At 38.3% G+C, this 14,509-nt stretch overlaps 1 protein-coding gene across 1 annotated transcript in view; it reads right to left on the bottom strand.

The window, feature by feature from the left end:
* The window catches only part of LOC116983301, a 34,917-nt gene extending 20,607 nt beyond the window's left edge, over positions 1 to 14,310 (bottom strand). The window contains exons 1-2 of the mRNA XM_033036993.1: positions 14,210 to 14,310; positions 12,107 to 12,412 (exon numbers count right to left, since the gene is read on the bottom strand). Of these exons, the coding sequence (XP_032892884.1) occupies positions 12,107 to 12,356 (250 nt within the window). The 5' untranslated portion in view covers positions 12,357 to 12,412; positions 14,210 to 14,310. The remainder of the gene's footprint in view (positions 1 to 12,106; positions 12,413 to 14,209) is intronic.
* Between the last annotated feature and the right edge of the window lie 199 nt (positions 14,311 to 14,509).

Below are 14,509 nucleotides of genomic sequence, written 5' to 3' on the forward strand. Positions count from 1 at the left end.
CAAATCAGCAAAACACTTTGCTTCTCATGCACATTACCAGCATTTCTGTATAGGGGGTCTCTCAGCACGTGATATGCAGTGCGAGTGAATAACTGAAATTTCCATTTATACTCATTTTGATGATCAATGATAAAATTCCTGATTTTTAATTTCTGATTAGAAAACTGCAAGAGCCAGTCAAAAAAGAGGTTTTAATAGCAGCCCCATGCATAGGACCTGCATTTTTAAATTCAACAATCAACCATTTTTTGCTCTGTTCAAGTCAGGTTCAGATAGGGGAAATTATTTTGAAATCAACCACACAACTCGTTTTCAGAATTATTGGTAGATGCCAAGCACTTATAACTGTGTGTGAATATAGTATATGTAATTGCATGATAGAGCGATGATGTATGTAAGCATGCATGTATGTCCAGAGGTAGATGGAGTTGAATAAATAATTTAGCTTAGTCAAGTGGGACTGAAATCAAGTGGATAAATCTATTAAACGATATATGTCAACACAACAGCTTCAACAATTATGACATCATGCAATGTGAGTTTATTTAATTAAACGTTAAATATATAGAATCTCACGTGATCTTGCAAGTAAAACTACAACGGCCCTGAAGATGACCTTGTTAAATGAAAAAGATTTTCATTCAGTGCAAAATATTAAAGCAGATTACAATTAGAATGGTTGCAAAGACGAGATTTGCAATGGAAATCCAAACCCCATCAGTTTGGCTGATTAATGTAGTCAGCCATAACCTGTGTAATTGGTACAGATTGTCATTACAGATTTAATCCACTGCATGGATGTCAATATAAAATTGTAAAACATTGTAATTGTCAGAAGAACACATATCCTCTGCATTCAGATCTAAAGCCAAAGTGGATAATTAAAGCTAGTAATGTGCTTTCTTCATATATATGTTTTTACACATCAACAAGAAGAGGTCAATGTTTTATTGTCATATGTCCCAGATAGGACAATTAAATTCTTACTTGCTGCAGCATAACAGAATATGTGAACATAGTACATAACGGGAGAAAAAAAGTTCAGTGTGTATATATACATATGCACATATATATGTATGTTAGTAAAACCAATAGGAACTTAGCTTACGTGGTGGAAAGCAAAATAACTTCAAATCAAAAGCACGGATAAATGGTCAGTGCAATGGTATAGCAGCAGATTGTTTAATTATGGGAAATATTACCCATTAAAGAAGTTCAGCCATGCACCACTAATGAAGAATACAGCAATCTGGAAAGCATTCAGGCAAAATATTGAAGGCTACAGGCTGAATGAAATGCTCAGTACATCACAAAGACATCAGATAGAAATACTAAAATATTGTAACTGACATTGTAATCAAATGGCATTGGGCAGGAACTGGCTCAGAAAGTTGAAACCAGACTGGAGAGAACTGCTCGACGCTGATTTTCAGAATCAGCGGATATATTATTGGCGAGATGTGCGACCAAGTTCGAGAATGATAATGATTATGACAGATTAAAAGACAAGGATAGGAAATGTGTGGAGGCTTTGGAGAGGATGCTGAAGAGGTTCACCAAGATGCTCCCTGGTTTGGAGTTTGGTATTAGTTATAAGGAAAGGTTGGGCAAACTTGGATTATTTTGTCTGAGGGGTGACCAGATGGAAGTTTATAAAATTATATGAGAAACCTAGACTGGGTAGCTGGTCAGATTATTTTTCCCAGGGTGGAAATAACAAACACTAGAAGGCATAAGGTTAAGGGTGAGAGGGAAAATATTTAAAGGAGATAGGCGAAGTAAATGCTTTTTTACATGGGGAATGGTAGGTGCCTGGAACATACTGCCAGGGGAGGTGGTAGAACACAACATTTAAGAAGCAATGTAGACAGACACATGAACAAGCAGCAAATAAACATATACAGATTGCGAACAAGCAGACCGGTCTAGTTTTAATTTGCATTATGATTGGCACAGATATGGTGGGTCAAAGGGCCTGTTCCTGTTCTGTACTGTTCTATGTTCTAGATATTTTAGAGTATATATTCAAAGGCAGATATAAAATATTACTTTGCAAGGAAGGCAGTGACACAGCGGTAGAGTTGCTGCCTTACAGCGCTTGCAGCACCTGAGACCTGGGTTCTATCCCGACTATGGGTACTGTCTGCACGGAGTTTGCACGTTCTCCCCGTGACCGCATGGGTTTTTTTCCGAGATCTTTGGTTTCCTCCCACACTCCAAAGACGTACAAGCATGTAGGTAAATTGGCTTGGTATAAGTGTAAATTGTCCCTAGTGTGTGTAGGATCGTGTTAATGTGTGGATCGCTGGTTGGTGTGGACTCGGTGGGCTGAAGGGCCTGTTTCCCTCGCTGTATCTCTAAACTAAACTAAAGTGGACAAAAGGTTGATAAATTTAGATTACAATGAAATTCTGGTTAGATTATAATGAATGGGTAATACCAACTATTGTAGCGCTGAAGCAGATGTGGTTGTAAAACTATACAGAAAATACAAGGTGAAACCGAAGAAAGCACTTGACAAAGCAGTTGAGTCAGAAGTATTTAACAAATGAGAAAAATGTCTTTGCTTCAACATAAAATTATATTATAGTACAAAATAATCACTGTAAATGTCTCTTGGACAAAATAGTAGACTGCATAGATTGGTTTCTAGGCAACCATGATAATGTACCAGAAGTTGCAAATGCCTAAGAAGAACATTTTCAAATACTAAAGAAATGCTCAGATGACAATGTAAATACAATGTAAAGTTCAAAAGATATTTATACAGAAAGTAGTTTATGTTAAAATAATGCCAGTGGATTGAAATAAAAAAGTAGCAACAATTGTGAAGGTGGAAGGTGAAGAAACCCAGAAGCATTGCTGAGGTTAGATTGTTTTTAAGGTAGAGTACGAAGTGCTGGCAGACCAGGCAGCATCACTATAGGACATGGATAGGTGACATTTCAGTTTGGGACCCTTCTTTAGATTGATCAGTGTCACCTATCCTTGTTCTCCAGAGATGCGGCTCGACACGCTCAGTTTCTCCAGCACTTTGTGTTCCACACAAGCTTTCAACGTCTGCACTTCCTGGACTCAACTTAGATAATTTCTAGAATGGTCCAATAGTGTGCCATCCTTTTGTAAGATCTTGAACAACACTAATGCCATTTCATCAATGTCCGCTTCTGGACAATAAGAAATGAATTGAAGGAAAGAATATGACAAATGATTTATTTTAAAAGAACATGGAAAATGTGTCTTTACTTCTTCATTATGAAACATATGTGAAGCTTTCCACTATGAAGCAGGAGCTGAAATTAGTCACAGATGACATTCAAGAGAAAGCAATTGCATTGGCATTACTGATATTGACAAAAAAAGGAAAAAAATACTCAAGTTGATAAAGAGTCGCAGTATGAAAGGTTTCATCATCTCCTTTTGGACAGACATTTTACCTCAGTCACAGATCATAAACCTTCATTAGCAACTCTCGGTCCTAAATCAGTAATTCTGACAATCAGTAATTCAAACCTGGTGGAGTTTGCAGAGATGGGCCATTTTTTGGTCATAACACAAATATAGAAGCTACAAACAAAATGGAATTGCAGTTGTCAGTCACAGGATCTTAAAGCATGGGTTTTACATTGAAAGTAGTGCAAGATATTTTCCAGTTACAGCATGAAGGATCAGCAAAAAGAGCGGAAAAATACAATTCTAGAAATAGGTCAGTGAAAAATCATTAAAAACATAGACTGAACCAGTCAAATGTCCAGATGAAGACACCAACAATACGAGTTGTTGACAAAGTTGTGTTAAATGGGGTACGAGACAGATTTTCAAATAACCTCAAAGTGAACATTTAGGAATTAAGAGCATCAAGACAAAAGTCAGGGTTTTACCTGTTACCTCGAACTGACAGAGATATTGAGGAAATAATTGAGAAATATATTTATTTTTCAGAATTGTACACCTAACTAGTGGAGTTGGAAATAGCCAATGTGACCTTTACAAAAAGTACATATTGATTATTTTTAGAAAGAGATTGATGGCTCTTTAGTACTCAAACATATGGACTCAAAATGGATTGAGGCAAAACTTGACAGATCTTCTAATACAAAAGAGTACTTTGGAAAAAAAGATATCTATTTTCTTGTATCACAGTTCACCAGAAGAGATAATTTTAGACAAGAAGCCTTGCTTTGATTCTTTTTATGGGTGAAGATTTTATGAAAAATGATGGTGTTAAGCACAACTTTATATCATCCAGAATAAGTGATGTGACTTTATGACAATTATTAAAAGAACACTGAAGAAATCAATGTAAGAATGCCAGAAATTGATAAGGAAATATCAGTTGGTAGACTTCTACCTTAATCACAGAACAAAACGTTCTATAGCAGTTATACACCTAATGAATTACTCATTCTAAAAGACTCAGTTGAGTTTTGTTCAAGCTAATCTTGACTGAATGCAGGAAATAAAAGCAGGACTAGCAACTTGGCTCCTGTCGATTTGCCATTCAATTAGATCATAGCTAATCATATACCCTCTGTGTCATTTTCCTGCATTCACTGTACATCCATTGAATGCCTTAGTATCCCACAATCTATACATGAGGCAGAAAAGAACAAAGAACTCCAAGAATCAAGAATCAAGAGAGTTTATTGTCATGTGTCCCAGATAGGACAATGAAATTCTTGCTTTGCTTCAGCACAACAGAATATAGTAGGCATGAATACAGAACAGATCAGTGTGTCCATATACCATTGAATATATATAAACATACATAAATAAATAAACAGATAAAGTGCAATGGGCTATTAATGTTCAGAGTTTCGTTTGAGTTGAGTTTAATAGCCTGATGGCTGTGGGGAAGTAGCTATTCCTAAACCTGGATGTTGCAGATTTAAGGCTCCTGTACCTTCTACCTGAAGGTAGTGGGTAGATGAATGTGTGGCCAGGATGGTGTGGGTCCTTGATGATGCCCCCAGCCTCTTTGAGGCAGCGACTGCGATAGATCCCCTCGATGGTAGGGAAGTCCGAGCCGATGATGGACTGGGCAGTGTTTACGACTTTTTGCAGCCTTTTCCGCTCCTGGGCGCTCAAGTTGCCGAACCAAGCCATGATGCAACCGGTCAGCATGCTCTCTACTGTGCACCTGTAGAAGTTCGAGAGAGTCCTCCTTGACATACCGACTCTCCGTAATCTTCTCAGGAAGTAGAGGCACTGATGTGCTTTCTTTATGATTGCATCAGTGTTCTCGGACCAGGAGAGATCTTCAGAGATGCGCACGCCCAGGAATTTGAAGCTCTTGACCCTTTCCACAATTGACCCATTGATATAAACGGAACTGTAGGTCCCCATTCTACCCCTTCTAAAGTCCACAATCAGTTCCTTGGTTTTGCTGGTGTTGAGAGCCAGGTTATTGTGCTGGCACCATTTGGTCAGTCGGTCGATCTCTCCTCTATACTCTGACTCATCTCCATCAGTGATAAGTCCCACAACAGTGGTGTCGTCAGTGAACTTGATGATGGAGTTTGCACTATGACCGGCTACACAGTCATGAGTATAGAGTGAGTACAGCAGAGGGCTGAGCACGCAGCCTTGAGGTGCTCTCGTGCTGATTGTTATCGAGGCTGACACATTTCCACCAATACGAACAGACTGTGGTCTGTGAATGAGGAAGTCAGGGATCCAATTGCAGAGGGATGCGCAGAGACCCAGTTCTGCGAGCTTGGTAACCAGCTTGGAGGGGATGATTGTATTAAACAGCATGATGAAAGATTTCCACGAGTACAAATAATGTCATACACAAGAAAGGGCAGATGCTGGTTGACAAAAAATGAACACACAGTGCTGGAATATCACAAAGACGCCGCAGAATTTTGGAAACGTCATCCCGTCACCCATTCCTTCTCTCCAGAGATGCTGCCTGTCCCGCTGAGTTAAAGAGTGCCCACGGTAGACTCACGAGTCACTACGGTAAACTCACGGGCTACTACGTTCTTACAACGAGTTTAAAAGTTTAACATTTTTACTTCAAGAATAAATTTGACTCGTGGAAATCTTTCATCATGTTGAAAGATTTTCACGAGTTAACAAGTTTCCCGAGTACCTGCCGTTAGCGTTACGAGTTCCGACGTTCCCGCTACGTTAATTCTACGTGATTACCACGAGTTCGATTTGTTTTAAACTCGGGATCACTCGTGGGTGGACTCGCACCGTGAGACAGGGGTTTTAGTAATAGTATGATGCACATACATCGGAAAAAGAAGCACAGAAGCAACTGATGGTTGAATAACAAAACATTGACTTCTTGATAATGATATTGATGTTACTTTAGCAGCAGATGCAGACAGGTTCATGGACTCTAGATTAAAATCAATATAGTGTTATACTATATATGCTGTTTTAGTGAAGCTAATTAATTTCAAGATTCATGTAGCACACTACTTTGTTATTTGCTTGCCTTTGTTCTGAAATGGTTGCGGGCAATTTGTCTTTAATAAACTGCTATAACATTGTCTCACACAAAGAGTCAATCACTTTGGACTGAGATAAGGAAAACAATCTTTCTTCAAAGGGCTATGAATCTTAGGAATTCTTTTCCATCAGGAACTGGACATGCTCAATCATTGAATACACTCAATACTAAGATCAAACACAAAGGGATCAAGAGATATGGGGATTGGACAGGAAAGTAATAATCTTATTGATTGTCAGAACAGACTCAAGAGCCAGTATGGACTAATCCAGCTTCGCTTTGTGCTCACATCAAAGGCTCAGGTGGACGTAGACCTTGGTAAGAAATGCCACACTATCCTACAGTTTCTACTGGCTGATGGAATAAAAAGTACTGAATATTTAAGCAGGATGCCAAGTTTTCAAAAAGTAGAGAAGGTTAATGGAAAAAAAATTAGGAACAAATTAAAATGAAATACCCAATGAAAATATAAAGCAGAAAGAATGGAAGATATTTGATTTTTCATGTAGCGAGGCAAGTGAGATGCAAATAATCTTCTATGAATTAAAGACACTTAATATTCCAGTGGATTGAGATGAAGAATGGCAATTTGGTAGTTAAGTTTCTGAACTAGCAGTCAGAATTCCATTGTGTGTTTGAATCCTAGAAAGGCAGCAGGGCATTTAAAATAATTAAATCAATTGAGAATATTTCAAAACAGCTAGTCTAAAAAATTCTAACCATGAAAACTGCTGGATTGTCATGGAACTAATAACCTGTTTCATAAATGACCTGCAGGGAAAGAAACTCAGCATTCCGAGCCAGTCTGGCCAATAGATGTCTCCTGTTGCACCAGTGAGGGTGATTCTTAACGGCCTCCACAGTTCAGGGGCAATTAGGGACGGACAATAAATATTGTCAAAGCCGGCCAAGTCCAGCATCTGTGGTTGAATAAAACAAAATGCAAGCTAGAAGACCCTAGGAGTAAATTATACGGATGTAGATTGTTTTAAAGTTTGGATGCAAAGTTGCTTTGCAAGAATCAGACACTATTTATGATTGTATTTGTATTCTGTGGGAAGTATCAGCGTTAAGCAGATATCAAGTGAGAATCAAGACAGCGGTGGTCAAATGCCTTCTTGTAAATCTTGATCTGAATGTCCAGGGAAGTTGAGTCTGTGAATATTGTAAATACTCAGCATTCAGCGAAAGAACCAAAGTTAAATAGAAATGGCACGAGGCCTTCTGATGTTGAATGTATGTGCTGGGAATGGACATCCGTGTTAAAGATGTGGACGCTATCAGGCAAATAGGACATCACAGTGGCACAGTGGTAGAACTGCTTCCCCACAACACACAGTGACCCCGGTTCAATACTGACTCCAGGTGCTGTCTGTGCGGAGTGTGTACGTTCTCCCCGGCACAGCGTAGGTTTCCTTCAGGTGCTCCCGTTTCCTCCCATATTCTAAATACGTGCGGGTTTGTGGGTTCATTATAAATTTCCCCTAGTGTGTAAAATGTGAAAATGGGATAACATAGAACTAGAGTGAACAGATGATCACTGGCCGGCGTGCACTCAATGAGCCGAGGGGCCTTTTTCCACACGTTATCTCCGAGTCTCTGTAAATAATAGCATGCATGAGTACATCAAATAGTGTAAAAGATAAATAAACAGAATGCAGAATAGAGTATGCAGTATAGCTATAGTATAGCCTTGCAACTGTTACCATGTAGTCCAGTTCAACCTGTGGGCCATGCTCATCCTTCATGGAAAGTCTGCTTTGGCGGACCAGGCTGAAGAGATCTTTATGAACCAGAATACCTGGAGGAAACCCATGCAGTGACAGGGAAATCATGCAAACTTTACACAGACAGCATCTGGGGTCAGAATCAAACCTGGGTCTCAGGCACTGTGAGACAGCAGCTCTACCAGCTGCACCACTGTGCTGCCTTAAGTCATGAGTTGACTGCAAATTGTGGAATTATTCGCTGGAACAACCCCATGGAACGTCATGGTATAATTTCACTCAGGCTAATAATCAAATGCTCATCATAACATTCTGTTTCCTGACCCTAAACAATTTTCTTTTCTATGTAGCCTTTTATTTTATTCCATACCTTCAATCTTGCTGTGAAGTTCATCATGTGGTGTTTAGGATGTTCGCTCGTTCATCTCTTCAGTTATTTGATTTTTTTTTAACCAATCTATAAGTTAATTCATATTTATCCATGTGACTGTTAATGTCCTTAAATATTACTATTTTCCATATGGCATGGGAACACCATGGTAACAGGCCTTTCGGCCCACCGAGTCCACACTGACCATCCATCACCTATTCACAATAGTTCCATGTTATCCAACTTTTTCATCCACTCCCTACATACTAAGGACAATTTTGAGGCCAATTAACTAACAAACCCACACGTCTTTCGGATGTGAGAGGAAACCGGAGCAACCGGAGGAACTTGCAAAATCCTCACAGACAGCACCCGAGGTCAGGATTGAACACGGTCTCTGGTGTTGTGAGACATGAGCTCTACCAGCTGTGTCATTGTGCCACAGTTATGATGAGAATCTCCATAATCTCACTCTTACTTTCTTCAGCAACGGGATGTGTTCTATCTGTCTGGTGATATAAGCCTTAAGTAAAACCTGTCTTTCCCGTGACTCCTCATTATTTTACCCTTTTACAATAACTGTGACGGCAGATGTATCATTAATATGTCAGTCCTGATCTCTGCTTCATAAATAAAAACATAGAAACATAGAAAAATAGGTGCAGGAGTAGGCCATTCGGCCCTTCGAGCCAGCACCGCCATTCAATATGATCATGGTTGATCATCTAAAATCAGTTCCCCATTCCTGCTTTTTCCCCATATCCCTTGATTTCTTTAGCCCTGAGCTTTATCTCTCTCTTGAAAACATCCAGTGGATTACCCTCCACTGCCTTCTGTGGCAGAGAATTCCACAGATTCACAACTCTCTGGGTGAAGGAGTGTTTCCTCGTCTCAGTCCTAAATGGCCTACCCCTTATTCTTAAACTGTGATTCCTGGTCTGGACTCCCCCAATATGGGGAACATTTTCCTGCATCTAGCCTGTCCAATCCTTTAAGAATTTTATAGTTTTCTATAAGATATCCTCTCATCCTTCTAAACTCCAGTGAATACAAGCCCAATCGACCCATTCTTTCATCATATGTCAGTCCCGCCGACACGGGAATTAACCTGATGAACCTACGCTTCACTCCCTCATTAGCAATAATGTCCTTCCTCAAATTAGATCAAAATTGCATATAATGCTCCAGGTGCGGTCTCACCAGGGCCCTGTACAACTGCAGTAGGACTTCCTTGCTCCTAAACTCAAATCCTCTCGCAATGGAGGCCAACATGCCATTAGCTTTCTTCACTGCCCGCTGTACCTGCATGCTTACTTTCAGTGACTGATGTACAAACACACCCAGGTCTCGTTGCACCTCCCCTTTTCCTAAATAGGTCCTCAATCAGTTCCATTCACTCCTAGCACCTGTTTACGATTTATGTGCCGGTAGAAGATTGGGTTCCCTTTTATGTCTATTTGTCTACCCTCATATTTTGTCTTCACTTTTATTTTCTTTGCCATTCCCCTTCTGATCTTTTTTATAGTCAGACTGAATTCTATTTGCATTATCAACCTGACATCTGCCATTCATTCTCTTGACATGCTCTTATCTCATACATAATCGAGGGCACACTGCCCTAGGTCCTTTGACTTCCCCCGGTAGTGATGTTCTTCTGTCTTCGTCACAATTTGGTAAAGAAAGACATCCTCAGTTATTCACACTAAATGTGAACATATTGTACAGGCTGCATGTTAGACAAATTTTCTGAAATTTAGCTCAATTGGTTTCAAGAGAACTAAATTTCAAAAGCATTTTACAAGGCAGATTAACGTATCCATATCAAGGTTTGACATCAGTGAACGAAGGAAGTATTTTACCAATTTTTGATTTTTCATGTTGTTTTGTGATGTAGATCCACCTCCTACACAAAATAAAACTATTTTGCCTTGCCTTTAAAACCTCTCATTCTATTATTCTGGACTGTATTCACACAATCGTCACAGAATAGTGAATCTACAGCACAATATACATTATTTTCAATTATATCCATATATATTTGACCATTACTCACACAAAGTCTGAAATCTGAATGTATGTTATTGCATGAAATCACTATATAATCCTATTATATATAAGGCTATTCAATTAAACTAAATCTACATAGTATTATTTGCCTCACCGCTAGTATGAATAAAAATGTTTGTGTCCTCAAAATCTTCCAGAATGTTTATCTAGTGCTGAGTTATATGATGTTTCATATAGTAGCAGTTTACAGCAAAGAATAAAGACCCATTCAACTCTTCATGTTGGAACCGTGGTCTTGGCTACTAGAATGCAAAGTAAATCCCACTGATCTGCTATTTTCCCATGAATTTTAAATTACTTTGTTTAAAAAAAATAAAAAATTCTCCCTTGCAAGGAGTAGAAACAAGGAATTGCAGATGCTGGTTTACAACAAAAAAAAGACACAAAATGCAGGAGTAACCCAGTGGGTCAGGTAGTATTTCTTGAAAATATGGATAGATGAAGTCTGAAGGAAGGTCCCAACACGAAACATAACCTATCCATGTTCTCCAGAGATGCTGCCTGACCTGCTGAGTTATTGTAGCACTTTGTGTCTCCCTTGCAACAATCTCCCACTCAGTAATTCCATATCCAGAAAATCTCAAGTAAATATATTTCTCAAACTTCATTGCTCCATGAATTTGGAATAATTTTAAATTGATAGCTGCTTGCTACTGGAATCCATGTTTGGCAACAAATTATGATGAATCCTATTTAAGATTCATGAAAATGAAATTGTTTACAACTGATGATCTATTTCTCTCTGTGAAAGCAGCATCATTGGTGTCAAATTTACAATCTAGCAACCTATGTTTCAGTAACATACCACAATAATTGTATTATAGGATGTGTAAGATTGCCTGAGTGAAAAAAACAAAGGATTTTAATTCTGTGAATCATAACAAAACTGTAGAGATATAATAATGTTATTCATTGGGAATTGTTACTGCCCTATATAATAGTCTCTCCCTTTTTATATTACTTACTTCTTCATCATCATATTATTCTACTCATCCACCCACATTTTTTCTTTAGCTTCTTCTTAAGTGTAACTGTGCTTTTCACCCCAACAGTTCTACACAGAAGTAGATTCCACAATCCAACTATTCCCTAGACGAAAAAAGGATTCTCTTGAATTTTTTATTTGATTTATTAGTAACTATCTTTAGTCCCACACGTGGAAAATCTTCCCATGTTGACCTTATCAAATGCATAAAAGCCTTTCAACTTTCTTTAAAAGCTTAGATTGACTTTACCAAGCACCTCTCTCTCTCTAAACCTCTCAAGACCTCTATCTATAAGGTTACCCCTAATGATATCCTCACTTTGATACAGAAGGTATCTTATTTGCATTAATTAAGTTCAAAGTGACCTACTAGTTGAGGGAATTGAAGAGGAATTATCCAAGGATTACTTCTTCTTTCATGGTCTAGATTTGTGTTCTCACCTGACAACTCAATGTTTCATGAAAATGGCTTCAAGTAAAATAAAACTTACTTTGTTTCTTTTTCGTTTTCACATTCTTCTCCTTGGATTTTGGCTGGGCTGCATCTGCGGCTTGTACTGTGGATACTGTGGATTGTATTTTCTCAAACACTTTCTTCTGTTTGCTGCAGTTCAAGATTTTCATTTGCTTCAAAGGAGGCTTATAACTTGTCTCCAGCTCTTCTGCTTGGGAATCCGATGGGTGTTTCACCGCCAGAAAAGATTGTGGCTGCTGCATTGTCCTCCCTGGAATCTCAAACATACAAAAGTCTTCTGGTTTTCTTAACGTTCCGTGCTGGCTTTTCTTTCTCTTCTTCCCTGCAATTTTAGTTCAGACATTATGAAAACCCAACAAAGTAGTTTGCTTCTCGTGCTAAATTCATCAGTAGCATTTTGACACTTAAGGTGCAACAAGCAGAATATGCATTGACTCCATATTATTATATTCTCCTACTCAACGTCTAGTACATATTTCTGTTTTTTTGTTTAGGGACAGGAGGGACCACTCTCAGCTATTACAGCATTCTTGTTGCTGGCTAGACCTTGCTTGATGTCAGAATCCATAAAGATCTACAATGGTAGGGGATGAGATCAAGCCAGTTAACTACCCACTGAGTTATTTCAGCACTTTGTTTTTTTTCTGTAAACCAGCATCTGCAATTCCTTGTGTCCAACGTTAGCTGTTTTGACAAGGTTGAAAATGTATTTGTCTGTGTTTTTTTAATTACATCAGGAGATTTAGACATTGTTGGAGGGGCCAGGATTTGTTAGCTATATATTTGCCTTGAGAGAGTAGTAGCGAGAAACCTTTTGAATCATTGCATTCTATGTGGTGAAGGCGCTCCCACAGTACTGCTGGGAGGTTTCAGGAATTTGAAAAAGACATAGCAATATTTTCCAAAGTCAGCATGATGTTTGACTTGAAAGTGAACTTTATATATTTAAATTCCTACATATCCGTTACTATGGTCAGCGGTTCATGATTGCAGGTTGGGAAATGCTGTCAAAATAACATTAGCATGTAACAGCTCCACACCTTATCAATGTTGCACAGAACATTCATGTGGAAGCGGCTGAGCAGATGCGAAATAAACCAAGCATTGCAGTGAATCGTGTATAGAAGGTATATCATGCAGTCTACAGAGTAGTGAAATGAGATCTCTATTGTTTGGATACTTGTTAATCACCTTAGCTTGGGATAAGATTTCAATTGCAAATTACAAAGGGCTTAAAATAGTTATTGGTTCCTTGATGTCATAAACGGAACCATTGAGTCCAAAGGTCAAGAATTTTAAAACACTAGCTCAGTCATAGCTGGCTATTGTGTCCAATTCTAGGCAGAACACTTTAGGAAGGAAAATGAGGTTTGGAAGAGGATTTAGGATTAATGTACTGGATTAATGCACTGAGTTGGATGATCAGCCATGATCATATTGAATGGCGGTGCAGGCTCGAAGGGCCGAATGGCCTACTCCTGCACCTATTTTCTATGTTTCCATGAGGAATGACAGTAACATAAATAGATTGGAGAGAATTAAGTTGTTCTCATCAGATCAATGAAAGCCAAGAATAGATAGGAAAAAAATAAAATCATTAATGCTTTAGATAAAATGAAGAGACATTATTTCCATGATTTAAAGGACACTAACCAGAGGAAACAGATTTCCAGTAACTGCAGACTGAACTTGACATGAAGAAAATTTCTTCGGACAGAACTAATGGGTAGGAAATGTTGATAACTACAAAAGGCTAAAATCACTTAAAATTATGTGATATGGCAAAAGAGTGCAGAAGTGAGATTAATTGTATTGGTCTTCAAAACGTCAATACAAAGCCAATAGATTAAAATACGTCCTTTTATTTTCTACTATTATTTCTATAGCAGAATCAGTAAACCACATGTTTTGCAGGTGTCTCTGCCTGTAATTATTACCATAGCCCCTTAACCATCACTTTGCTGATATATTCTAGTGTACATCAAAGAATATAGTGCCTTCAACAATAGACACCTGAGCTTTGTAACGTTGCAATGTTATAATTTAAAGCAACTCGACAATTAACATAATGTAACATGCATTAGCCAACCACAACCAGTAATGGTTGTGTTTCTCTTACCTGTTTGTTCCCTGGTTCTCTTGCAGCTCCTTCCTTGATTATTACCAGCTTTATTTAAAACATTATCAATTAACCTAATGATAAATTTAGAATCATTCACGCCCAATTTCAATTATATCCATATATATTTGACCATTACTCACACGAAGTCTGAAATCTGAATGTATGTTATTGCATGAAATCACTATATAATCCTATTATATATAAGGCTATTCAATTAAACTAAATCTACATAGTATTATTTGCCTCACCGCTAGTATGAATAAAAATGTTTGTGTCCTCAAAATCTTAAAGAATGTT

The sequence above is a fragment of the Amblyraja radiata genome, chromosome 18 (assembly GCF_010909765.2).
Source record: "Amblyraja radiata isolate CabotCenter1 chromosome 18, sAmbRad1.1.pri, whole genome shotgun sequence".
NCBI classification, from domain to species: Eukaryota; Metazoa; Chordata; class Chondrichthyes; order Rajiformes; family Rajidae; genus Amblyraja; species Amblyraja radiata.